This window comes from Geospiza fortis, unplaced genomic scaffold (assembly GCF_000277835.1).
Source record: "Geospiza fortis unplaced genomic scaffold, GeoFor_1.0 scaffold361, whole genome shotgun sequence".
Taxonomy (NCBI): domain Eukaryota; kingdom Metazoa; phylum Chordata; class Aves; order Passeriformes; family Thraupidae; genus Geospiza; species Geospiza fortis.
Window position 1 is genome coordinate 4,541,720 of NW_005054356.1, and position 26,241 is coordinate 4,567,960.

Consider the following 26,241-nt stretch of genomic DNA (forward strand, 5'->3'; position numbering starts at 1 on the left):
ACAAAGCTCTCTGAATAGTAGCAAAGGCATGACAGGACTGACCCAGCTCTTCTTACTTTTTCTAACCAGAAAGCTTTTGCAAACTTTCCAGTATTCTCATCCATAGGCAGATGGCATTTCTGTTTAACTTCTCTCCTGTTATTTTTCAGGATCTGAGGCTGCGGCCGTAGGCCTTCATCCAGGGCAGTGTATTTTGAAAGTTAATGGGAATAATGCAACACATGGAAATTACAAGGAAGTTCTGGAGCACTTCACAGCCTATAGGACCAGGCAGCAGGAAGCACTGGTACGAGCACACAACCTCAAAGGAAGTACATTAATTCCCGCCTTTTTTCTGCCCTCTATTCCTGTGTTTTTATGCTCACTAAATATTCAGAAAAAGAATATCTGCATGTTTGTTTTGACTGATTTGCTGTTATGCCAGGGTCCTGCTATCACTGAGGGGGCCTGATTCCATTTTCCCATAGTTGCAAAACACCTACAAATATTATGAAAGCCATTTCATGCATACAGTACTGAAAATTATTAACTGTTACTAACCATGGAAGTTTACCCAGCTATTGATCTAAACTTTATGTTCTCTGAAGTTCATAGAAAACCTGGAGTAATGTTGATTTTTCCGCCTGCTTAGAAGACATAAAATTGATGGCTAGATTCACCTCTGTAGTCCAAATATTTGGAGATTGGGGATTTTGAGGTCCTAGCTGAAGCCTATATCTCTTGAAAGGGGTTGTACCAGTGGGTGTACAGAACACATGAAGATGCTGAAGAGGACAGAGTTCAGCAAGCAGCATCCCCTGCATGTTTGAATGGCAGTCACCTGGACTCCAGCAGAGACAACTCTGCGCTAGAAGGACATGCAGAACTGGAACCCCTTGAAAGCAGCCAACAGGAATCAGGTAAAGATTCTCATGGAAGAAGAAAACCTAGGGACAATTCAGGGGCTTTCAGAAGGAAAACCACAGTAGAAATATAAAGTATAATTATTATTGTAGAATATCTCTTTTCTTAGCAAAGCTTTGTAATTGAATGAGGTCTGCCAGAGGACGTATTTCTTTGCTGCAGTTTATTCAGGGGAAGAAAAAATTGAGATGCACATAGAAATCATGCACCTTTGATTCTCTCTTCTCTACAAGACAACCAGTTATGGGAATGAAGATACTCAGCATTTTTAGAATCTTTTGGTAGCCCCTGCAAACCATGCATTTATGAGCAGTAGCTGATGGAGAGGGAACATCTGCAAGTAACTCCACCTAGAATAATCTGCATTTTCTGTTATTTTTGATTAAAAATTAGGATGTTAAATTACTTTGATCTGGAGTAAGTTTTCAAGGCACGTTGCCACCGTTTCAGGAAAAGGTATGGGTGAATTTCCTCCAACTTTTGAAAGCATAGCGCAAAAAACAGGTCTACTTTCATGCTGAGGGCTTATTCAGAAAAGTAGATGTTAAGGGAGACTACTAAAGCAAAATTTATTCCAAAGGACTGAGCCTGGACTCTCTGAATGCCATTGGCAACTTCTCCGGGAACAGATGCATGTGTGTGTGGATCCCATGCAAGGTCTAGTGATGCTGGTAACTTCCCTGTCACAGAGTGTTCCAGCAGTGGAACAGCTGGAGCAGTGCCCTGGTAGAAGTGTGTGAGCAGCTCCCTGGCAAATCTCAATTTGACTGGAACTTGAATCTGGTCTCTAGTGACAATAGAACTGCTTTGTGTAAAAAATGTTTTCTCCTCACCACATCCCTGCCTCACATCTCAGTCTTCCAGGGAGTTACTGCAGACAACAGGACTCAGAGATTAACATACTTCCCTTCCCTTATAAGCTTCTGCTAGGATCTGTGAACAGAACTAGAAGTAGTGTCCTGAGCGTGGATATGTGCACACATATGTGGAAGAACATCAGAATGGGGATTGGAGCATGTGTATTATCTAAAATTTTGTCACTGTCTCCATTAATGGCCAACAGCAAATGTCTTCCTAAGAATATTCTCTCAGTCTCCAGCAGAACATAGCTGAAGACATTCTTTGAGCCAATGTGTCTCTGCATTCAATATTCTTCTCAGCAGCTTTCTCTTGCCTGGGCAGGCCTGTGTTCACATGTGCTGCCAGACGCCTCTAATGACTTACTTTGGTTCCAGCCCAGACACCACAGACTGTAATTTCTCCACTGGTCATTGGTGAAGAAACCCCGCTCATCAGCCTGACTGTGGATAACACCCACCTGGAGCATGGGGTGGTATATGAATATGTTAGCAGTGCAGGAATCAAATCCTTTGTCCTGGAAAAAATTGTGGAACCTAAAGGTTGCTTCATTCTCACCGCAAAGGTACCGAAAACCACACATGGTCAGCTTTTGCCTAAACAGAATGGGAAACCAATAGTATAGCTTATTATAGGCCTCTGTGGGCTTGGCTCTTCAGTTGAGGTTGACATTGGTCTTCTCAGCCCTGCTTGGAGTTTTATTCATTAGAATGAGTTACAATAGCTTGTTTGGTATGAGTAATCAGCAAGTGCTTCCAGGACTTCAGCTGTTGAGGCAGATGGAGGGGAGCCCTCAGCTGTGGAACTCTTGCTTTTATCTGCCTGGTAGCATACACTCTGCTGATATTTAAGATTAATCTTTTCAGGCAGGAATTTGCTTTACCTTGCAAGAAAATCAAGCAACTTTTTCCCACCTGAGAAGCTGGATGGGTTGCTACAGGAATTGGGTAGAACTGCTGCTACTGGAAAGCAGCAGAGAGTGCTGAGTGGCTTGGTCATCTCTGACAAAAACGAGCTAATAGTGAATGTTTGTCACGTCTCAGTAATGTTATTGTTATGTCCCATGGAAACATGCTAGAGCAGGTAACTTGGGCAGTGGATATTTTGATCCACTTCCCTGATTCTAAACATTTTTAAGGAATGGTAGATGACTCTGACTATTAAACACATTAGTGGTTCTCAGGCAGTAATAAAGGCAGCTTGTTCTGGAGGCAGCTTTATTCAACCATGGGGCTTTGCCTCTCACTGAGTGGAAGAGAACTGTATTTTCCCTCCCTGCCAGGACTCATAACATTGACATCCTGTCTTTTTGTTTAGATTTTAGAGGCCTTTGCTGCAGAGGACAGTCATTTTGTAAGGAACTGCGAAAGACTCATATCCCTAAGCAGTGCTGTGGCCACCATGCCCCAGTATGAATTCCGGCAAATCTGTGACACTAAGCTGGAAAGCATTAGTAGGAGGCTCACAAGCTACCAAGAGGTACAACAGTACTAGTTATTGGTGAAGTCTTGAAACAATACTTCATTGTGTTAAGTGTGTCTTAGTATTCTTTATTAATTAATCCAAACTGTTTCTGAGGTGGGTATCCTGGAGGCATGAGAACAGTTCTGCGAGTTACTGAAATTGCAAGTTTTGAGTGAAAATACCTTGTCTGTAAATCACTCTTTTCTGCTTGTCAGAGCTGTGAGTTAAGACATATTATTGCAGGTTAATTTCCACTGCATTAATGAATAAATATCAGAACAGATTGATGAATGTCTTCTTGAACATGAATGTAACTACAGTGTATCATGATATAAACAAAGTGTATGTGCTTTTTTTGTGCAGTTACCTGAGCTGCTTGAAAAGAGTGCTAGGAGGTATAGCTAATTGCTTTCCTTTGTTGTTTTATGAGCTTTTTTTAAATGTATTATTCCAGCTGCAGCGGAAATCTGAATTAATGGATTTCTGGAGTAGGCGGCAGGAAAAGAATTGTCTGTATTGCTTCAAATTTTTTTGAAGGTGCAGTAGCACACACCTACTTTATTTCTCCCAGTTTGCAGATGAATTGAAAACAAAGGTGAGCCCAGCCTTCAAACAAGCCGTTATGGAACCTCATTCCCTCAACAGCATGGATTTCTGCCCCACCAACTGCCATATTAACCTCATGGAGGTATCATACCCCAAAAGCACTACCTCAGCAGGGAGATCGTTCAGTATTCGCATTGGACGGAAACCTTCTATTATTGGTCTTGATCCAGAGCAAGGTGATAATTAACTTCCAAGTCATACTGATTTCATCTGTTTAAAAGGCTGTGTGTTTCCACTGCTCAGCAAGGTCAAATATAAGTTCCAAGGAAACATAGTCTTGCCAGTACCCTTTCTTCTTAAAATTTTATCGTTAAATGGCAGCCTTCTTGTGTTGTGAAGAAGTAATGGCTTCAAGCATAGAGAGGCTTCAGTTGCCATTTTTTTGCTAGATGAACTGTTTGGGCATGATCTCATGGTAGTTACGTGGCCAGGGTGTTGTTGCCTGTTGCCCTTAGCAGAGGTGACTTGCTGACTAAAAGTGAGCAGGGGCTGATGGCAATGCTAGTGCTTCATTCAGGGGGAAAACTGAAGTCAATCACATTGTAGTGCTGCTTTCTACTCTCATTACTAAGTAAATTCCATGCAGTGGAGTTGAAAGTCTCTACTGTGTCAGGGGATCTATTATCTGATAAATTGCTGCTATGCTGGTTTTCTCCTACAGTCTGGTTATTTATACCCAGCATTTTTTTTATCATGATCTGACTTAACATGCTTCTGATTCATTGCCTTGTGACAGTCAGAGTGCAGGAATGTTTGGAAGAGGGAACTATAGACTAAACAACTTTCTGAACAATGGCATCGACTATTCAAATTGAGGTTTGTAAAGGACCTCTGCTTGCAGTAGAATTTTTAATATGAGCTAAGGTGGGTAGCAAAGTACTGCACCAAAACTGTCAGCAATTCTAAATGAAAAATAATTAATTTATCTTTTGTAAGGACAGAATCCTACTCCTTTATATGTATGTGTGTGTGTAAGTGTAAATGTCTGTAGAGCTTGAATAATAGCATAGACTGATTCCTGAGAACCCAAATTCATTAACTTTTCAACAAATGCTTTTAGAGAGCTTCTAAGTTTTCTGTATGAGTATACATGTGAACATAGGTCTTTACTTCCATAATCTAGCCAGTTTCTGAACTGCAGTAAATTCAGAATATCTAGTTAGCATGACAGGAAAAAAAGCCCAACTTCTTTGGTATTTTTCCAGAATGATTTTGTCATATAATGAAATTATATAAAACAGTTCAGTGAAATTTTAGTTTTTCCTTTCAGAACTCTGTTTATCCTAAATGGTCATCACTAGGATGGAGTGGAGAAAGTAGTGAGAGCTATACTAACTAGATCCTTTAATGTTTAGTAGGTACCTTAAATCCAGTCTCATATACTCAGCATTGCATCACCACTATGGCTGCACCATCTTGGAGATGTCCAGCCCCAGAAGATGGAGATCCTGATGGTAGCTTTGGCCAGCAGAATGGAGGAACAATTTGGGAAGAAAGGGGACTCAGTTTTCTGCTGAAACAGGAAGACTGGGAGATGCAGGACTCCTACTTGCATCTTTTTAACAAACTAGACATTGCAGTGAAGGAAATGAAGCAGTATGTCATTCAGATAAATAAGTGAGTACAAAATCCTATATGCGCTGGGGAAAGAAATCCTTATAATATTGAGGCAGTAATCTCCAAAAGCACATTGTGCTTTCAGCCCCAGCTGTCTGCCTCTTCTGACCTGCCCTTGTATGACAAGTCCTTGCTGTTTGTTTCTACTCCTGGGCAGATCCACTAGTGTTTGTATTATTGTCTTTTGCTTCTAAAAGTCTATCTGAATTTGATGCCACTGTTTTGCTTACTGTATATTCCAAAATAAGAATCTATGTGTTGTCAAGAACCTTTGAGATTTTCTCTGTCATAAGGCAGAAATAAGGGTTGAAATGAAGACAGTTCAACAGCTGAAGCAAAAGGTGCATGCAAACAAAGCAAAAGCAGGGATTCATTCACTGCTTCCCGTGGGCAGGCAGGTGTTCAGCCACCTTCAGGAGAGTAGGGTCCCATCCTTTGCAGTGGTGGCTTGGAAAGACAAACACCATCACTCCAAATAGCCCTTCTTTCCTCCTTTTCCACCCACTTTATATGCTGAGCGTGGTGTCACACGATCTGGAATATCCCTTGGGTCAGCTGGGGTCACCTCTCCTGGCTGTGTCTCCTCCCAGTCTTCCCACACACCCCAGTCCCCTCCCCAGTGTGGCTCTACGAGGGGCAGAAAAGGCCTTGGTTCTGTGTTAGCTCAGCAGTTAGTTACAAGACCATCTCTGTATTATCAGCTTTGTGTTCAGCACAAATCCACAACAGTCCCATACCAGCCAATGGAAAAAAATTAACTGTATCCCTGCCAAAAATAGCACATGACCAAAACTTCACCTAAGTGGAAAGCACATGGACCCTTGGTTTCAACATGTGTGCAGAAGGGTGGTGGCTGCTGGGTAGAGCCAGTGAGCTGAGGAGGAGAAATCCAGTGCCTTGGAGGAAGAAAGTGAGGACTTTCAGGCCACCATGTTTACAGTGAATATGTTACGCCTTATGGAAGTAGAGTACCTTTGGAAACAGGACCTTCTGGGAACTGGGATTCATGGGAATCTCCTGAGGTTTAACAAGACCAAGTGCGAGGTGCTGCACCTAGTCGGGACAGGCTGGAGAAGAAAGGGACTGAAAGCAGATGTGCCAAGAAGGACTTGGGAGTGCTGGTGGCTGAGGCTGGACATAAGCCATCAGCGTGCGCTGACAGCATCATTCAGTCCTGGGCCATCTGTGTCCTGGGCTCAGCCCCACAGTGTGGGCAGCAGGTGAAGCTGGGGGGAATCTGCCCCTTTGCCCTGCTCAGGTAAGACCCTACCTGCAGAGCTACTTCCAGCTCTGGGGTGCCTAGCTCAGGAAGGATGTGGGAGATAATCCAGAGGAGGCCATGGAAATGATCAGAGGGACAGAGCAGTTCTGCTATGGGAAAAGGCTGAGAGAATTGGGATTCTTAGGCTGGAGAAGAGGCTTTGGGGTGATCTAATTGCAGCCTTCCAATACCTAATGGGAGCCTGGAAGAAAGATGAAGAGAGACTCTTTACAAGGGCCTGGAGTGACAGAACAAGGAGGAATGGCCTCAAAGTGAGAGCATGTTCAGATCAGATGTTGAGTAGTAGTCTATGTAAAGTGCTCACAAAGGTAGCTCTGATTTCACATAGCTGCATTTAGCCTTAGTTGTGACAGGTCATTTGTGGGACTGAGCGCTCTATGTTGTGCTTCTGCAGACTTTTGTCCACCATAACAGAACCTACAGAAGCTGGTGCCTGTGAGCCACCATCTACTGAGGACACATCCTCACCTTCCCTGGGAACAGAAGAAAGTGATCCTGACAAAGCTGAGCATGGTGGAATCAAGAAGGTCTGTTTCAAAGTTTCTGAGGAGGACCAGGAAGACTCTGGACATGACACAATGAGTTTCAGAGACTCCTACAGGTCAGTCTGAAGATTGTGCCAGTTGTACCTTACTAGTACTGTGTTTCAAAGTTCTCATTCCAGTATGGATTCAACAAACAGGTTGTTTTCCAGTCAGTCAGTTATGTAATATTCACTTAGTAGAGTATTCACTTCACTGATGTATTCATTATATTTATTGCCCTGGAGACATACACAGCAAAAATACTTCCCCCAAAATAATGCCATAATACTAAGGTATCTAGAAAAGTGAATAAAATTAAATAATTAGGTCTAGTGTGACTTTCTGTGTCCTGTAGCCAGAAACTACAGAAGTCCAGTGGAATTCTCAGACTGCTTGGTCTTATAATAGTGCTGGTATTAACACTTGGTTCTGCAGCAAATTTTCCTGGAAGTCTAAGACATGGAGAAACAGAAATGGACATTGAGTTTTTTATTTTTAATGGCCCTTTGAAACCACAAACAGAAACGTTTATTCAGGTGTCTCAAAATCTTTTTGGGACATGATTGACTTCTAGTTCTCCAGGAATATTTGCTACCAAGGGAAATCTCACTCCCAGTTCTCTCTGTTTTGGGGGGAAACATTTGGAGACTCAGCTTCAGAATAGGTGGGGTAACAAATTGTGGCCATGTCTGATGGCTGCAATTTAACATCCTTAATAGGCCGTTTTTACATTTATAGTAAGACCATAGAGCTGGGAGGATTCCAGCTCTGAATGAATGACCTGTCTCTGGAATGTTCTCATGAATGAATGATTTGTCTCTGGAATGTTCCTGCTGTAGTCCTGATGCTTCACTTGCTGTTGTTGGGCACTTGTACCAGTAGCAATAGGTGCCACTGATGCAGGACTCCAGAAGGGGAACAGTTTGTGTTGGAAGGGGTCTCTGGAGTCTGCACAGTCCAGTCCCTTGCTCAGGACAGGGCCACTAAGACTGGTTGCTTGGGGTCTTGTCTGCTTGAATATTGATCGCCTCAGAGGACAGCAAATATGAAGTCAATAAAGAAATAGAGCGAGTGCTTGCAGTGCTGAGATCTGGGGCATCACTGTTGTGTGAGACTTCAATCAGCACATGTGCTTTGGAGCTTTCTGAGTGACATGTGCTTTATTTCTTTCACTGTTAATAGGGTATCCCGGTAGTTTAAACTTCTGTAATTGAAGCGAATTTATTCTGGGTAACAAAGGGTCAGCACAAACAGTCTCTCTTGGCTTGTCACTTGTTTCAGAATTCTACACATTTGTTTGAGAAATGTTTGAGAAACATTATTCTGTCTTCTGTATTAGACAGAGGCAGAGAATTAAGCATACATTACAGATAGTAGTTACTTGAGGTGGAATGTGTTTTTATGGGTTTTGATTTAAAAGAACATTGATTAGCTACAAACTCAAGCAAATTGTAGATAAGAAAATACCTTGTTTGCAATAGCCAACAAGGCTTTTTTTGTGATCGTTTTGGAGGTGTAATTCATAAGGATTTGTATTGCAGAGTAGTTGCCATAAGTATTAATCTTCCTGAGAAAAGAACAGATTTCTTTGATACTAGATTTAAAAAAGGACAGCAAGAATCCCAATTAGGGTTCTTTCAGTTGCTCTTGTATTTTTCTCTCATCTCAGTTAAAAATTACTTCAGAGGCAGAGACAGTGGAGAATTTTTAAAGCTTTGTTTTGGGCTTGTACCATTAAAACCACTGTCATTGTCACTTCATTGGAAGGGGACAGCCTGAGATCCATAGTCTTTTTGGTTACTTTCAGTAAGAACAGTTAAAGTGAACTTTAAAGAGAGGAGATTTGCTGTAAAATTTTCCAGATGTGCATGAGCCAAGATTGGTGTGGAGCTGTTGTGACTCCTCCACTTTGTTGTAGGATCTGCCGTGCCTGATTCTCCAGTGACTTAGATTCCCTAAATTCTCTCTCCCACCTCCAGTATCTGTGCTACTGCAGCCTCCCTATTTGCTGGATTTGGATAGCTGTAATACCCTGAGAATTGGTAGCAAACATTTAGTGGAGATGTCCGTTTTCATTATTTACAGAAGCAGGGTGATGTATTAAGCATTCAGTGTTAACTGCAAATAGAAGAAGGCATCCTGTGGCAGCCCAGCTCCAGAGTCCTTGCTTAATGGCTGTTGTACATGTCATTAGTTTCAGTCATTTCAGTTTCATAGAGCTAGGTTTGGGGGGACAGTGCTAATAAAGCCGAACAGCAGTGTGGGTGCCTGGGTGTGGGGACAGCCTTTGTTCAGCGCCCTCTCTGCTCTCCTTTGCAGTGAGTGTAACAGTAACCGGGACTCCGTGTTGTCCTACACCAGCGTGCGGAGCAACAGCTCTTACCTGGGCAGTGATGAGATGGGATCAGGTGAGTGTGTGCACAGGTCACAGGCATCCTTCTTGTGCCCGGCCGTTCAGCAGTGCTGAGAAGTCTTTGCTGGTTATAAGCACTTGTATATTTAATTTGCACCATTGGTCTCTTCAAAACTAATCACAAGAACATAAAGATACAGATTTGCCTCTTTCTAATAAACCACAGTAAATTTGGAACATGGGAGAGGTATTAGGCAAGGGTGAGTTTCTTTAGTTATTGGACACTTGCATAATATGAAAATAATGAGTATTTTGGCCTAAGAATTGGAGATAAAACAGCAATCATTATTTACTTCACACCAGTGTGAAGGTGTGCCCATGCCTCATCATAGATCATGTTTGTAAGTTCAAAGCTTTTAATTTCTCCTGTATTAGGAGATGAGCTTCCCAATGATATGAGAATACCTTTAGACAAGCAAGACAAACTTCATGGCTGTCTGGAACACCTTTTTAACCAGGTATGTAAAGCATTATTCTTACACAGAATTGCTTTCTGTTTATCAATGTCAATCAAGAAATTTCAAGTACTAAATTGTGTTATAAAATAATATTTTGAGGAAGGCATACTATCAAGACTTTGGGGTACATGGTAAGCAAGTATATTATAGGACAGTTTGATGAATCACATTTATCTGTTATTAAAGTTGCCTTGTGGTTTAAGCAAGGCCGACTTGCCCTACCTAAGGCTTAAGACTAAGGGAAAAAAGCTCTCATAAAAAAAAGGACAAACTTCTAGTAATTTGATGAAAATGGATCACATTTGCAGATTTCATGAGGTTCTCACAAGTTTAGCATGCAGATGTGTTTATAATGTGTAACCACAGAGAGTTGTTTGCTATTCTCTTACCTCATCAGCACATAGATCATCATTGTGCAAAATGCTGTTGTTAAATGTTAATATTAAATTAAATGGCTCTTGAGGCCAGTTCATGGCTACAAAGTCTGACTGCTATGTGTCAGTCATTCCAAAGTACAAATAGTGTAAGGGCTGTGGCAGTTTCCAATAGGAGTTCTGTTCAGATTTTCTTCTGCAAGTCTTACTGACACTGATCGATAATGTTCCAATTGTAGGTTGATGCAATCAATGCACTTCTGAAAGGACCAGGAATAAATAAGGCCTTTGAGGAAACCAAGCACTTTCCCATGGACCACAGTTTGCAAGGTAAAGAAATAGATTGACTGTATTTAATAATGTGATTTCCAAGACTTCAGAGTTTAACATGAAAGCATATGTGCTATGGCCACACCGAGATCCTTAACTCTGCAGTCTACCCAGTCGTGCATTAGGCACGTACCATGTCTGACCACTGAAATTATTGAATCCCAAAGAAGTAATTTTTATGGGAAATCCTCCTGAAACACACAGAAGCCTCTTTTGTTACATGCTGCTCGATTCTTGCAGCCCTTTCACAAGTTTCCAAATACCTTTCCAAATTCCAAAATTTGAAAGGGTACAAAAAAGTAAGGATAGTCAGATTCAAGGTGAAGGAGTGCTGTGATGAGCTGATGAGGCGTCGACCACTGAACATCCAAGGCACCAAAGGTTCTACCTCAGTTTGCTTAATGATTTACTCTGCTTTTCTTCAGATGGATGATTGCCAGCGTAAATTCATCCTCACATAAGACTTATTTTGAAAACTGATTCCCATAGAGAGCAAAAAGATGATACCATATTTTCTTTTTCCTCAGGGAGTGTGATGACTTTGGTCTTGATGGTCTTTTAGGGCTCAGGATGTTTCTTTTCTGCCTGAAATACACAGGATTTTATTTTTTAAATATTTGCTGCATTTCCTTTCCCACTTGAAAGCTGAAATATTCCCTACTACTCCTGCTGTACCTCAGGTGCTGTAGGAGGTGAGAGCTCCAACCTCTCACAGGCTCTAGTTTTTAGTTACAGTGGCAAACTCTAGAACTAGAGATATTTTCCTGCTTTTTTTTTCTTTGACTCCAGAAATAACTCCTGTGAAGTTCTGTTACATGTACTCATCTCTATGAACACATTCACATTTGTGTAGACTTGAGAAGCATCTGTTAGCCTTTCCATTCACTATTGTAATGAAGTGAAGAAATAACAGACGTTTCTTTTATTTTGCTTAAACAGAATCTCATTTATTAAAAGTAGATTAATTACGCTGAGAGAGTCTTTTAGTTAACTGATCACACTGAGGAATAGACAAGCCCTGCCTACACTCAGCTGGAATCTTGGTCCATAGTGTCTGTTTAATAGCTACCATAGCCACTTTTTTGTGATGGATGGACCTGGAATGCTCTTCTGGTCCTGTCCAGGATCAGTTATTTGGCATAATTTTTTTTGTTCACTGTTTGCTTATGCACTTCATCACAAAAAATGAGGTGTTTGGCTTAACTACATAGCTAAGTCATGGAGGATAAATTTTCTACTCTATAATTAATAGTTAGCTTTCATTAGGTGAAAAGCTTTCATTCTTCTCATCGTATTACGGGATGTGACAGTTGCAGCCAAAAAGTTGATCTTATTCTCTGGACCTACCCAGTACAGCTGCCTGCAGGTCATTAAAGGCAGAGGAAGCAGGGGTTCTTTGTCCAGTGGGTGGGGCAGAGCTCCCTGCACTGTGCATGTCAGCCAGGCCCACAGTCCTGAAAGCAATGCAGGGAGACTGCTGATAATGGGACTGTGGGAATAGTTTTTTGCCCTCTCTATTAGTTCTATTTAAGGATCTTTTGAACTCTCAGTTACTGCTATTGGTACTGCTTATCTGCTTTCATCTGTATTCACATTATAACTCCTAAGCCATTCTTAGTTATGTGGCATTTCTTAAATGGCTAACACACTACATGTTTTCTAGAATTTAAACAGAAGGAAGAAACCACAGTTAGGTGCCGGAATAATATTCAAGCCAGCATTCAGGAAGATCCATGGAACCTTCCACTGTGCATCAAGAACCTTGTTGACATCATACAGAAACATGTGGAAGGTCTGTAAATAAGGAAACGTTTGTTACTAGCTTCAGGGAGAAGAGATCTTAATCAAATCCAGCAGTTGATTTCATAATTTTAACTCATTTTGTAATAAGGCTGTCCCAGGCTCTAGAGAGGACCAGGTAGAGCAGATTATGGTTTGCAGAGTCCTGGTGTTTTATGGTAAAATGGCACCTCTGCAGCAATTCCAAAGAACTTTTCCCCCTTTATTTCATCAGCCCATTCAGATTGATGTCAGACTGATCTATTTCCTGTGCTTTTTAAACCCTTTTAGAAATTGAAGAGAGGGATGTTTGGTATATTCCAAACTGTGAAGTGAGTGCTAGTCAGATATTATAACATCCTAAACTGCTGCAGTCTGGTTGAACTGAAACAGGAGATGAAACTGATGTTTACAGATCAGTGTGAAGCACTGGATAGTAATCACCTCCTTAGGGTTTCATCTGCAAATGCAATTTGTTTCCAGTAATTCATGGTAGTTAACGGATCATGTAGCCAGTAAAATTCTTTGCTGTACACTTAGGTTTTTTTTCAGTCATGAACACGTCTGTGCAGGTGAGGGCTATCAGAGTAAATAGACATGGCCATGCCGGTGCCAGGGATTTGGGGAGAATTAGGAAACTGTTAACCAGCTGCAATCACATCTACCTTGGTATTATGTTGACTACAACATTTCTTCACTGTTTTAGATGGGAAGAATCAGCTTCTTTTGGCCTTGTTAAAATGCACAGGTAAGGGGTTTTCATTTTTTACAAAACAACTTACCCAAGAAGTCCCTAAGACCATGTTTTTTAACCAAAAAAACATACCAAAGATTCCCTAAGATGGGGTTTTTCTGTCTTCATTTTTTCCTTTGTACAATCCTCCTTCTCAGATGGAAGAGAACTCTCCTTTCCTTTACTCTTCCTGCTGTGGTGAGAATATGCAGCAAAAATTAGATCTATTGCACAACTTTTTTGAGCCCATGGACTCTGTCATCATTACAAACAGAGCAGGTATACAGAAATTACAGTCAAGAACAGATGGAGACCTTACATGTGCAAGGAGAACGCAAATACACTAGGGACATCAGAAACCTGTTACCACATGCCAAACATTGTACTTGCAGAGCAAGGGACAGGTCTTTACAAGGAACCTGGGCACAGTCTTTTTGTAATTGTAGCGCTTACTTGGAGTCCTTTTGTTTGAAAATAACATAATATGTAACTGGAAACTGGTGCCACACTTGATTCTCAAATCTTCATAGAATGAAGATCAGAGATTTGTATGTCTCTAACTTACCTCTCAGCCCCTGCCAGGGCTGGTCTGTGAGTCCGTCCAATCCATGCTGTGTGCCAGTCTACTGACCATAAAGGCTGGGTTTTGATAGCAGATAAAATGTCTCCCAAAGTGTCTCTCTATGGATGCTCCATCTCCTGCAGCATTTCCATGAACATCCACTGGAAAGAAGGATCATTGCCCTTAAGCTGAGAATATGGCCCAGGGCCTGGAGTGCATTAGTCAGTCTGTTGTGTTCAGTGCTTATAAAAATAATCCAGACCTTCGAAGCCTCTGAGTGATGTCTTCAGCTTCTTTCCCTTGGGAGCAGTGCCTTGCAATGAGAGGCTGCTGCAGCACTGCAGAACCTGCTGGAGGGGCTGGGAGTGCCTGGGAAGTAACTCTTTACTTATTCATGTGCCTCTCTGGCCTGCAATCCCCTGAAGCATGACAAGATTGATTTGACCAGCATGTGGCTACCTGGCAGGCACACTGGAAACAAAATTAACATAGGGGAAATTCTCCCAAGAAACAAACCAATTAGTACTGTATGGATGGGCCCAGTTAATGCATTAGGCATATGGGAAGCCCACAAAATACAGATGGATGAGGGAAGATTAATCTCTAATACCCAAGGGGAGAAGTAGTGGTGGGGACCTTCTTTCAATAATTCTCTTGCTCCTGTAAATGTAAAAAGAAGGGAATCAATCCAGATATGGCTGTAACTAAGGAGTTAGTTACTTTCCAATAGTTTCTTTCCAGTCAGAAGGAGCATGCAGATGGCAGAGGGAGTAATGAACAGTCAATTGGACTAGAAAATTTCGCAACATGTGCATATGCCAGCTGTGCTGTCTTTATCTATCCATCCAGGTCACACAGCAAGGAGAGGTTATCTGTGAAGTCATTGCAAAGCTACAGCAGAAGCCAAACATTATGTGCGCGCGCACACACACACAGTTGGCAGTGAGAAGGAAGATGTGTGTATTCATGACTTCTTTATGCTTCTCTCCCCTTCTCTGACAGATACTGAGCTACAACTGAGACGTGATTCCATCTTCTGTCAGTCTCTGGTGGCTGCTGTTTGCACCTTTTCAGAGCAGTTACTGGCTGCTCTCAACTATCGTTACAACAACAATGGGGAGTATGAAGAGAGCAGCAGAGATGCTAGCAGAAAATGGCTGGAACAGATAGCAGCCACTGGAGTTTTACTGAACTACCAGTCTCTTCTCTCCCCCACTGTGGTAAGAAAAAGAATTGTGGTATCCTTGAGTCTGCTTACGTTTGCCTGTGTGATTCTGTGCCACTCAGCACAGCCAGAGCTGTTGAACCTCTTACCTGCATTCCAGCAGCATATTCAGACTCTCACTACTGCAAACTCTGGAGATTTCCACAGCTGACAACCAAGAGCCATATTCCTTATCTAATCATATTCACCTCTGCACAAATGCTGGACCCATTGTCACACTAGAACACTGTAGAAAACAGTCAGCCTTCATATTTGGAGTAATGCTACTGCATTTAGAGAGCTTTTAGTGCCCAGCTGTTGATAGCATGAGTGTCCTCTGCCATTCCCTGGTGAGGACACACATCCCCCAAACGGGTGAAGGAATTCTGAGTATTGCAGGAGTTGAGACAAACAGAGTTCAGTCTCTCTCTGTGGTGAGAAGTCTGTGGTGCAGGGGCTTGAGGCACCAGGTCTAAGGAGAGGAGCCGTGCTCGCATGGTTAATTTGCACCTAATGAACAGATGAGCCACAGCTACAGGAGATCAGCTGCTGAAACTCTAAAAATGCTAAGAAAAGAGATGCATAAGACAGAAAAGTAGCTCTAATATTATAGAGAAGGGAGGTTTTTTTCCTCTGCTTTGTAGACATTGTAGATTGAGTGTGGAGATTTTTTATAAAATACAGTCCAAACTATCTTTGTGTGTAACTGCTATTTGTTTGCATTACATAGAAGGTATCAGTATTTATTTTGCAGTAACTGATAAGCCATTCTTCATATTTGTGAAGTTTGGAGAAAGAGATCCTTTCAAACTTGCTCTTTTTTTAACCCTCTCTACTCCATGAATCACATCAAATGACGTCTTAGCAAAGGGTGGTTATAGTTGTATCACAGAGTTAAAAAGCTGTTAGTAATATCCTAGCTGGGATGGAGCTAATGGAAGGCTCTGCACTCTACTTTAAGTGTCTTGAACCAAAACATGCCCATAACAACAGTACCTTCCTATCGCTCATCTTCTGGCAGATAATAACCTATTTGTATCTGTTGCCTTGCCCTACAGAAGGAGGAGCGCACCATGCTGGAAGACATCCAGGTTACTCTGGCTGAACTAGACAAAGTTGCCTTTTTTTTCAAGCAGCTGGATGAAAGTCTTGTAGCAAGTGAGTATTCCCTGTTTCTTTGAGGCACTTTTTTTTGGTATGTTCTATGGACTAATATCCTCTATAATTGTAAATCTAAGAGACCGTGTCACACCTGGAGAGCAGTGGGCAGCTTCTCTGAGGCACTGCTGTATTCCCTCAGCTTCCCCTGCAAGCACACAGCCCCTAAAGCAGGACTGACACAATGGAATGGTGGTGCATGTTCTGTGCTGTGTAGCTGTGGCCTGTGCCATTGTGCCTCATCTGTGTGATTCTGGGCAGGGGGAGATGTGACAGAGAATTAGCACCACGCTCGCTGTGGTGAATTCCCAGCTTTTCAGTGTCCAGTGTCTTACCCTGCCAGATCTCTCTCTTCATGTCTACTGGATATGAAATGCCTTGAAACAACATGGGATTCTAATTATTAACCATATTTACTGTATTTGGATCAAACATCATACTAGGTCACACTATGATCTTTTGAGTATAAGATTTCAGAGCCTGCATTCTCTCCATAAAGGCTGTCCCTTACATACCTTATGGTGATGTGATATGTCATTAGATAATTTAACAAACTCAAATAGCAATGGTTTCACAATTCTTCTGCTGTGGTAAATCAGCAAGTGTTTTATCTTTATTTCTCCAGATACTCATGTCGTCTACCACATCGAAGGAAGTCGTCAGGCCTTGAAGGTTATCTTTTATCTAGACAGCTACTACTTCTCCAAACTGCCTGCTCGGTTTCAGAATGGGGGAACCTTGAAACTGCACACAGTGCTCTTTACAAAAGGTGTCTATAAAAAGCTTTCTTGAGAAAAATAAGCTAACTACCGATTTTGAAAGATTAAAAATAAAAAATGACGATGAAGCTTTTAAAAAAGCAGCTGAGACCTGCAGACTCACTTAGGAAGCAGATATTTCTATTTTAGGAAGCCCTGGGGGAGTGCTAGACTTTAGAATTAGACAGAGTCATGAGAACAAGATGTGCTTGTTTGGGGCTTTTTTATGCCTCAGCCATAGAGACATTATACTGGACTACATGGATAGTTTGATCTAGTGTAGGATCAAGAGATGTGCCCAGGCTACAGAGAAGTGTTTTAAAAAGCAAACACCGTGACAGAATCATCTGAGCTAGAAATCGACTTGATAAGCAAATATTCACACCAAAATACAACACAGGAAATTTCTTTCAAGGGACCACCAATGGGGAGTAATTGCTGTCAGACAGAACTGCTTTCTGTGAAACTCATCTCTGTGTACTCCCATACTGGGAAAAGCATTAAATTTATAGACTGACAGAATCAACCTTGACATGATCCAACAGTCATCTGCTGAGCAATGAGGTGATACAGAGATAAATAAATGAATTTAAAACAAACACTAATAACATAGCTTTAGTAAAGTGTTTTCTTCTTCAGCTCTGGAGAGTACAGAGGGGCAATCACAACCAACTGGTTCATCTCTAGAAGAACTCCCACAGCAAATTAATGGCGTTTCACTCGAAAAAGTGCAGCAATACTACCGTAAACTCAGGTATTTTGTACTTCTGCTTTGCCTTAAAAGACATTGAAAATTTCAGAGCACTCCTTATTAAGGGCCTTAAAATTTAATGAAAAAGATGTTCCATTCTGGATGAGGTTTTTGTACAAATAGAATTTTTGGAGATCCTCATTGTGTGGGAAACTTAGTAATTTTTTCCCAGTAGATTAGCCCATTCAGAAGGAATGCAGATTTGACCTCAGAATTTTGTGCAGAGCTAGAATTATATTGTTCTTAATGGGGATTTGGAACATGTTAGTACAGACTCTGTAAATTACTGCAGTCTCAATGGTTCAATAAGGTAGCAGATCTTCAAATGCAAGATTTTTAGCATAGCCTTCTCAGCTGTTTTATGCAAGATAGTATACATATATGTGCTTGAAGTGGGAGAAACCCAACTAATGTAGTACCTATTGGCCTTTTTGCAGGACATTTTACCTAGAAAGATCCAACTTGCCCACTGATTCCAATACTACTGCAGTGAAGATTGACCAGGTATTGTTTCTGCGCTTATTTCTGCAACAAATTCTCTCATGGAAGTATTATTTCATCTTCTCTAAAATTCCAGTTGTGGGATACCTGTATGGCAGATCTATACAAACACAAACAGCATTTTAAAATATTTCCGACCTTAAAGGAGTGGATCTGAATTTCCCTGAAGCTTGGCTACAGTTCTTTTGTTGAGAAGAAAACGTTCAGAACCTGGGTAGACACAAACCCCCTTCACTGCAGCACTAAGGAGACTCTGTGTGGCCCTGCCTGCCCTTGCCAAACATGGTGTCTGATGCCAGACAGAATGGGCTCATTTTTCTCTCCCACAGATGCATGAAAACGAACAAATGTTCAATTTGCAATTTGTTACACTTTGTTCAGTATGTACACTTTGTTGCAGAGAAATCAAGAAAATAGTGCTGCCCAGCATCTCACATGTAGGCAGTCTCTCTAACGGGGCAGGTGATGTGGATATATGCATGTAAAGCATTAAAATGCTACTGCAGGGAACATCTTTGCAATTGTAGTACACATTGTAAACAATCTGTGTGATTTGTGATAAAAAATTGTCCCAAGCATAAGTAATGTTATTGTGCCACTTCCAAAGTTCATAAATACTGTAAATAGTTGTTACTGTGAGGCAGTTAGGCTTGTCTAGAATATTGTGCTTAGACAATCGTATAAAGACTTGTAAATGTCTTTATAGCTTGGTGTTAATATGCTGTGGATTGTTTTTGTATTGCTTTGTTTAGCTTATTCGCCCTATCAATGCAATGGATGAGCTTTGCAGGCTGCTAAAGTCTTTCATTAGTACAAAGCCAATGCAGTCAGGATGTTCCAGCAATGCCTCATCAGGAGCTGGCCTGCTGCCCATATCCTCTGAGCTCTGCTACCGGCTGGGAGCCTGTCAGATCACCATGTGCGCCACTGGGATGCAGAGGTGAGTGAGGGTTAAACCTGTGTGCTACTTCTGTGATAGCAGCTTCTGTCCTTTCTAGAGATGCAATCCTATTCAAAGCAAAATAAGGGAAATTTTAAGAGAATGTAATAAGGATCTAAATCTGCTGCCGTCTTTACTTCAGGATAGGTTGTAACTTTTAACACTTTTGTTGATAAGTAGTATTGACACAAAAGATTTTGTGTTTCAGTGCCTCATCCAATGCAACTAACCAAGTGATCTCGTTGCATAGAAGCTGTAGTCAGCATTGTCTTCAGTTGCACACTGAAAATGTAGGAAGTTGCTCAAAAATAGCTTTAGAATCTTGGTGTGTGCACACATTGGTTTTGAAACACACCACTATTCTGCCAGTGTCTCAAAAGTAAAGATTAATTTGTGACTCCCTTTAAAATAAATCAATGCAGTAGAGCAGTGACACACAGCCTTGTAGTAATGATGCTGGAGACTCAAATAATTGCAATATCCAGCTGCAGCAAGACTGAGGCCATTTAATAGTTTTGTATGTAAAAAAATCTAAAAAAGTAAATAAAAGTAAATAGCTAACAGAAGCAATACTTAACAGGTAAGTGTTCTGCACATTTATACTTTCTAAGCCTATTTATATTTTCTAAGCTATGATCTGTGATTTCCTAACACTTGTTCCCTTGTTCAGGAGTACGCTGAGCGTGTCCCTGGAGCAAGCAGCCATACTGGCCCGCAGCCATGGACTCCTGCCCAAGTGTATCATGCAAGCTACAGACATCATGCGAAAGCAGGTGAGTGTTTGCATGTGTCTGCTGCATGCCACTGTTGTCCAGTGACATCATGGTGCAAACACCAGTTTATTGTGCTGTGGCACAGTACTTTGCGCACTGCAAATCTACAAGTCCCAAGTCCTGCTAATGGCTGAATAGCTACACCTGTGTGTGAGAGAAACAAGTTAACTTTTATATGTACAGCCTCTACAGCAATTCAAACCTATGCCTCAGTATATGTTGTGTGTGCCTTGATAGTTAGAAAAGAGAGAATGTGCAGAATATTTAAGACAATTTCTGCGCAGAAAAAACCCAAGTCTCAATCATAGTGTTAAAATAGCAGAAATTACCTAGTGCTAGACAGCAGTGCTTGTAAAGTAGTTTGGGACTAATTTATCTTTTAGGTAAACACAGATGATAATTGTATCCACCCAATGGATTCCAAATATTTTAAAAGTAGTTAATGGATTCTCGAATAGGAACCACACTTCCATTACAATATTTTTTCCTAAGGATGATTTGTTTTATCAATACTGTTGGTACCATAAATTCTCTGTTTCTGCAGGGACCAAGGGTTGAAATCTCTGCCAAGAATCTGAAAGTGATGGACCAAATGCCACAGCATGCACCTCGGTAGGTTATTATGTATTATACATTTTCTCTGATTGCTAATTTTGTTTCTGTAGAAATTGTGGGGTTCCTGCTATAACCAAAGATGATCTTAGTAGCAATGCTGGAAAAAAAGAAAAAAAATAATTCTTTTTTCTCCCTGTACTAAACTAAGTACACGCTATTGATTCATCACCTTTGATGCTTACAATTTACAGATCATGAGATTCAAGGATTTCTGCATTTTCTGAATCAAACATAGCTGATCTTATTTGGACTGTTTCTAGGAGCTGGCAAAGCTAGTGATGGTCAGTTGTCTCTGGAATGTTTAGAAAGAAAAATTCCTGAACAGCAAATTTGACTGCAGATATGCAAAGATAATACAGTAGTGTACTTTCAAGAATCTGATAGTTTAGTTCTGGAAGAGCAGGTTTAAGAGCAAGCACTTCCAGTCAGAGTAACCACACAGTAATGCAGCCCTAAGGAACCTCAGTTGCCCAGGGTTATATATGGGTTTGTCTAGAAGGCAGCTTTGAATAGTACTGTACATTTGTGAATCCCACTGCATCTAATGGGAGATAGAGATGTTCATATCTCTCTACAAGAGAATAATACATTTACTTTTAAGTAAAGTATCTTTGGTCAGTTTCTTCCAATTTCACCTCTCAGAGAGAAAAGATTTTTCTTTAATAAACTGTAAGACAGCATTTTCCCACAATGGCAGTAACAATTTGTCACGGTTTAGATGACGATATATACAGAATCTGTCTGTACAAATACCAGAGAAACTTCTGTTTCTGCTGTTGTTAATGGCATTTTTTACATGAAGGCAAAACAATTCTGGCACCAGAAAAGGTCCAGCATCTGGCATCAGCATCAGAAAAGGTCCAGCAAAGTCTGTGTCATATCTTCAGACAGAATAAATGTGTTCGGTAGTGCCCGAGTCCTCCAAAGAGCACATTGATTCAGTGTTAAGAAAACATCCTTAAACACTGATATCTTATTCGCCCATTAAGACTTCTGAGTTAGTCTATATTAGCCCTTCTTTTAATTTTTCTTTTTTTCTCTCCTATCCACTCCTCAAAATGTTTATAGAAAATGTTTTTAAACTTTAGAGACACTGGTGATGCTCCCTCTAACAGTCTTGGTTCATTAACTCAGAGACATTAAAAAGAGTAGAATTTTGCATTTAGAACCTTATCCTTCTGTTAAATTTTAATTGCTATTTCAAAAACAAATAAAACAATGGTGTTGGCTCCTGTACCATGGCCTGGGTGCCATCCATCAGTGTTTTGGCAGTGTAGTTATTTTGCCATATTAATGGCCACACATTACTTTGGCTCCATTGATATGGCCATAACCATGTTGCTTTCAAAAAGAAGCAGTTTTAAAAACAAATCACAAGATCAGGCATTTTTTTTCTTTTGAGTACAGTCTAAATCACAGTGGAAAATTCCAGAACTATTTACTTGGATTATTTCAGGGCAATAAAGCTCAGATATGTGTGTTCCTGCTGGGTTCCATCATAATGCAAAACAAAACTGAGCAAAGTTAAAAGGACATCTGGTGAATTAACTCCCAGGATTATATTTCTTAGTACAAATCTGTAATAGCTGTCTTGAAAGAGAAGTTATAAAAGACTTGAGTTTATTCTGATGTAAAGAAGAAAAAGCCAAGTAAAAGCTCACAAAAACATACATGAATGACAAATCAACATGTGCTTAGTGGTCAACATGTGTTTAACCACTATTCTCAATTTGTTAATCTTGTGAGTCAAAAATTTCTCTGAGAAGGTGATTATTAATTTTAAGATTTGTTCAAGCATGTCAACAAGCAGATATGTTCTTTTATGTGTTTGGTATCCCAGCCTGTATGACAGGGAGAACTTTTTTGTTCAGGAAAAATGCTGAACTGGGTTTAAAATCAAAAGAAATAGAAAAAGAGAGAAGAGACTGTTGAAAAACCAAATTGAACCAAGATTAAGAGGAAGTGATGAAGAGTCTCAAATAATATTGTAAACAATGATTGTAAATACTTTAGCTAACAAATGGTTAGTGGCACTTCTAAACTTCCAATTACTAAGATTAACAATAGGTGTATGCTTGATACATCATTACCACTAAAGCTTGCAGAGTAACAAAGAAGCTGCTGACCCTTTGTATGTGAATCCAGTAACTTTGTCATTATCCCTGTGATCTTTAATTCCCTGCTCTGCACTTAAGACTCTATAGGTTGTGCCAGCCACCTACAGAAGGGGATTTGTAGGAGTAAGAGGCACCTCTTGGCAGCCCCACGAGAGTGCTCGGCTCTGAGGAGCCCTGACCGAAGACCCTGCAAACTGACCCCGATGGTGCTGCTGTGCTCTGGAGGAGAGGGACCTGCTGGCCCAGGCATCAGGAATCTGCCTCTGAACTCCTGGAGCCCATGCAGGATCCATGCATTTCTTTGACTTCAAATTCTTGAAGCAAACACGACAGACAAGAATGGATGCTGCTGCCATTCAGATGCCTGGAAAATGACCATTATGCTTCAAGAAAGCACAGTTCTCCTGGTGACTTGTTTATGCAACCACCAGAAAGTTGTGGACTTCAAGATACGGCTTGGTTCAGAAAATCCTGCTGGACACCCCTCTCTCTCCCTGTACTGCCCCTGGCACCCCTTTAACTGCCAGCAGGTTTTGGTCAATGCTCTTTAGTGGTAGTTTCATAAACCCCACTTTTTCATCATCTGACCTGCACTTGAGGAAAGAATAGCACAATCTATGGTTTATTCAAATAGGAACATAAAGAATTTCTTCTGGAGCAATTTCCCACTTCAGCCCAGTGAGATAATCTCTCTATGCTGCAGAGTATACATTCCGTAATACTTCTTATCATTACTTCATTTTACTTACTGTAGCTTTCAGGTTTTTTATTAACTCTTTTTACTAATGCCCTGTGATTATATACTCTGGAATCAGTGCTAATGCAGAGGAATATAGGATTTTTACAAAAACTTTACAAAGAAAAAATACAGTCTGATAATCTGATTATTTCAACAGATGTAGTTTTTAAAACAGGTCAGAAGAACTATACTTATTTATGTGGAGTGGAATAATATGTGTTTTCAATCATGTTATTATATGTACAAGATGAAAATAAAAATTATATTGTTTAAAATGGGACCAATATAATGGCAGTTACACAGCTACTCCCAGTTTACTGAAAAAAATCTACATTATTTAAAATCTTCAATATTTAAGGAGTCTTTAATACAGTTATTAAGATGTATTAGGGGTGCTTTTAAGTTAAAAGAAAAAAGGAATCATGTATATAATGTTCTTTATTTTTACTTGTTTGAAAAATTGTTCTCCATTCTGTCAGTATTACCTTAAGCACTGTAGTTTTTTCCAAGTTACTGGCTGAAACTAATCAAAGCATGTCAGCAGTCTCAGGACAGAAATAATGTTCTTTTGGAGTGAGTGCCTTAACATGACCAGCCCTCCCTAACATGGCAGGTGTACAAGAAACTCCCCATTCCTGTTCCTCCACAGCCTCTTTTAAACCAGCTCCCAGTCAAGGAACCCAGGAGCGCTTTGCAGTAATGTGTATTTTAGAAAATAAAGGTTTGGGGGTTTTATTTGTGTTGTTGTTTGTTTTTTAGTGGGCGTAATTTTATTTTGTTAACATCCAGAGCAACTCAAAAACTAATGGATGTTTTCATTTGGACATGAAGGCCTCTCTAATTTTTCTAATCTTCTCTTGAACACAAAACTGTTTATGGCAAATTAGGAGATACAGTTTGTTCTGAATCTTGTTTCTTAATTTTTTTAATATGTGTTTTCTTCTCTCACAGACTGAAATTATTTTGGGAAAGGAACTTATTTTTTATTTTCTCTTTTTATTTTTTATTTCTCTTTTATTTCTCTTTTTTTATTTCCTCTGATGTGCAGCAACGTGTTGCAGGGAACTAGGACAGCCTATGGACTGCCAGCATTGGCATACAAATTTGGTACTGGGTGTCCATTCTGGACTGCAACCAGATGAGCAGATTTCTATTTCTATGCACTTTTTGTTAATTTTGGAAAAGTTACTCTTACCATTTGCTTTTTGAAGAAAAAATTGATGTTTCTTCTCTGAATCCAGAATTTCAAATGTACTTAGTACTGTAAGAACCATAGGAACCCCACCCCATGGGTTCTTTTTTACTTTACCCCAAAGTAAAAAAGGACCCATGGGGTGAGTCCTGCCTGGGTCCCCATCAGTTGTGCTCTGCAAAATGGCCTGGGCAAGATCCTGGCCCATGCCTGCAGCCTCTGGCAACATAGATGCAGAGAAGGGTGTCCAAGGGCATTTACACTGTGCACTGTTTTACACTGAAATGTATGTGTTATTCTCACTTAAAACTTGAGAGACGTTTTTATTATTAAAAATTGGTTTATATTATAAGGAAAGAAGGTTGATCTCATTTTCTGTTATACCCATTAGTTCCCTGCATTCTGTTGAGCAGTTATGGCATGGGGAGCAGTCAGAAGTTTAAGTGATAAGGGGAAAGCTGGGTTTGATTTCAGCTCAAACTGACAGTGTAGAGCTGAACTCTTCCTGTTTGTGCAGTCCCCTAAAGCTGTGGGGGAGACCACAGACTCCTGTTAAGGTAGAAAATAAAAACTGGTTTGATGATGTAAAATTGTGGCGTTTGAACCAGTGCTGGGAACTAACAGGTTCAAGTGGAAAAAGAAGAGGGCAATGCATGAACCAGCTGGCAAGTAAAGAGAGATTAGGTCTGCAGAATTTCCAGGGCTAAAAGTGAAGAATCAGGCCTGGCACAACAGAACAAGTGCAGATTTTGTAGATTTGGAACATCTCATACAGTGGAAGTGTGGAAAATGTGGAAAACAGTCAAGATGGAGAACATGGGAACTATAGCAGCTTGATGATGAGGTGACTATGGTTGGGTGGCAGCTGTGAGTGGAATTCCTTGTGAATCTGTCTCATAACTGAGTTTGCTGAACATTATCATTAGCCCCTGAAGCACATATATTGGCAGGCTGGGGTGATGCTGATTTGAGAGACACTAGTCTTGCAAAGGATCTTGGTACACATACAAAACAGCGCTGAAGGACTTTGAACAGGCTGAAATTAGTGGGATTAGATTTTTCCACACAAATATTAGTTCATGCTGTTGAAGATTGAACAAAATATTTTGTTATATTTCTTGTTAATTGATAATAAAAGGACCCTGTCATAGAGTTTGTCACAAGATGACACAGAGGCAATTTGATAGAATCATGAAAGCTCAAGCCTGGACTAGGAAACAGGTGGTCAGTTATGATGGAGAAGTATTCAGGCCTCTCTGCTTTGTTCAAATAATTAAGTGAAAATGCAGTAGCTAGGTATTGAAGAAAACAGATGGTTTATAAGAAAATAGTAATGAGAAAGGTAGAGACAGTTCAAACTGAACATAAATACAGCCTGAAGGAGAAAAAGTGATCAGGGCTAGATATTGGCTGAAAGTTTTCCTTCCATCAGGCTTTGACAAAAAAAGAAATAACTTGTGCGAAGCATGTTGTAAAGGCTGAAGCAGTGCCTAGTGCAGCAGAAGAGCATGCAAGCTGTCTTCAGTTCTAAGATGGGTTCTCTGAGGAGCTGAAAGGTGAGAGAGGTGAAATTGGTAAGTGTAACACATG

General features: G+C 40.6%; 1 protein-coding gene across 3 annotated transcripts in view; it reads left to right on the top strand.

Moving 5' to 3' along the window:
- The window catches only part of PREX1 (phosphatidylinositol-3,4,5-trisphosphate dependent Rac exchange factor 1), a 63,854-nt gene extending 38,846 nt beyond the window's left edge, over window positions 1-25,008 (top strand). For all 3 annotated transcript variants that reach the window (XM_031059100.1, XM_031059101.1, XM_031059102.1), the window contains exons 19-39: window positions 150-286; window positions 728-899; window positions 2,139-2,326; window positions 3,079-3,240; window positions 3,797-4,007; window positions 5,187-5,448; window positions 7,125-7,331; window positions 9,574-9,662; window positions 10,043-10,125; window positions 10,739-10,829; window positions 12,493-12,621; window positions 13,315-13,356; window positions 14,906-15,123; window positions 16,166-16,265; window positions 16,891-17,034; window positions 17,663-17,777; window positions 18,212-18,278; window positions 19,028-19,215; window positions 19,886-19,988; window positions 20,533-20,600; window positions 22,799-25,008. In XM_031059100.1, the coding sequence (XP_030914960.1) occupies window positions 150-286; window positions 728-899; window positions 2,139-2,326; window positions 3,079-3,240; window positions 3,797-4,007; window positions 5,187-5,448; window positions 7,125-7,331; window positions 9,574-9,662; window positions 10,043-10,125; window positions 10,739-10,829; window positions 12,493-12,621; window positions 13,315-13,356; window positions 14,906-15,123; window positions 16,166-16,265; window positions 16,891-17,034; window positions 17,663-17,777; window positions 18,212-18,278; window positions 19,028-19,215; window positions 19,886-19,988; window positions 20,533-20,600; window positions 22,799-22,841 (2,819 nt within the window). In that variant the 3' untranslated portion in view covers window positions 22,842-25,008. The remainder of the gene's footprint in view (window positions 1-149; window positions 287-727; window positions 900-2,138; window positions 2,327-3,078; window positions 3,241-3,796; window positions 4,008-5,186; window positions 5,449-7,124; window positions 7,332-9,573; window positions 9,663-10,042; window positions 10,126-10,738; window positions 10,830-12,492; window positions 12,622-13,314; window positions 13,357-14,905; window positions 15,124-16,165; window positions 16,266-16,890; window positions 17,035-17,662; window positions 17,778-18,211; window positions 18,279-19,027; window positions 19,216-19,885; window positions 19,989-20,532; window positions 20,601-22,798) is intronic.
- The last annotated feature ends 1,233 nt before the right edge of the window (window positions 25,009-26,241 follow it).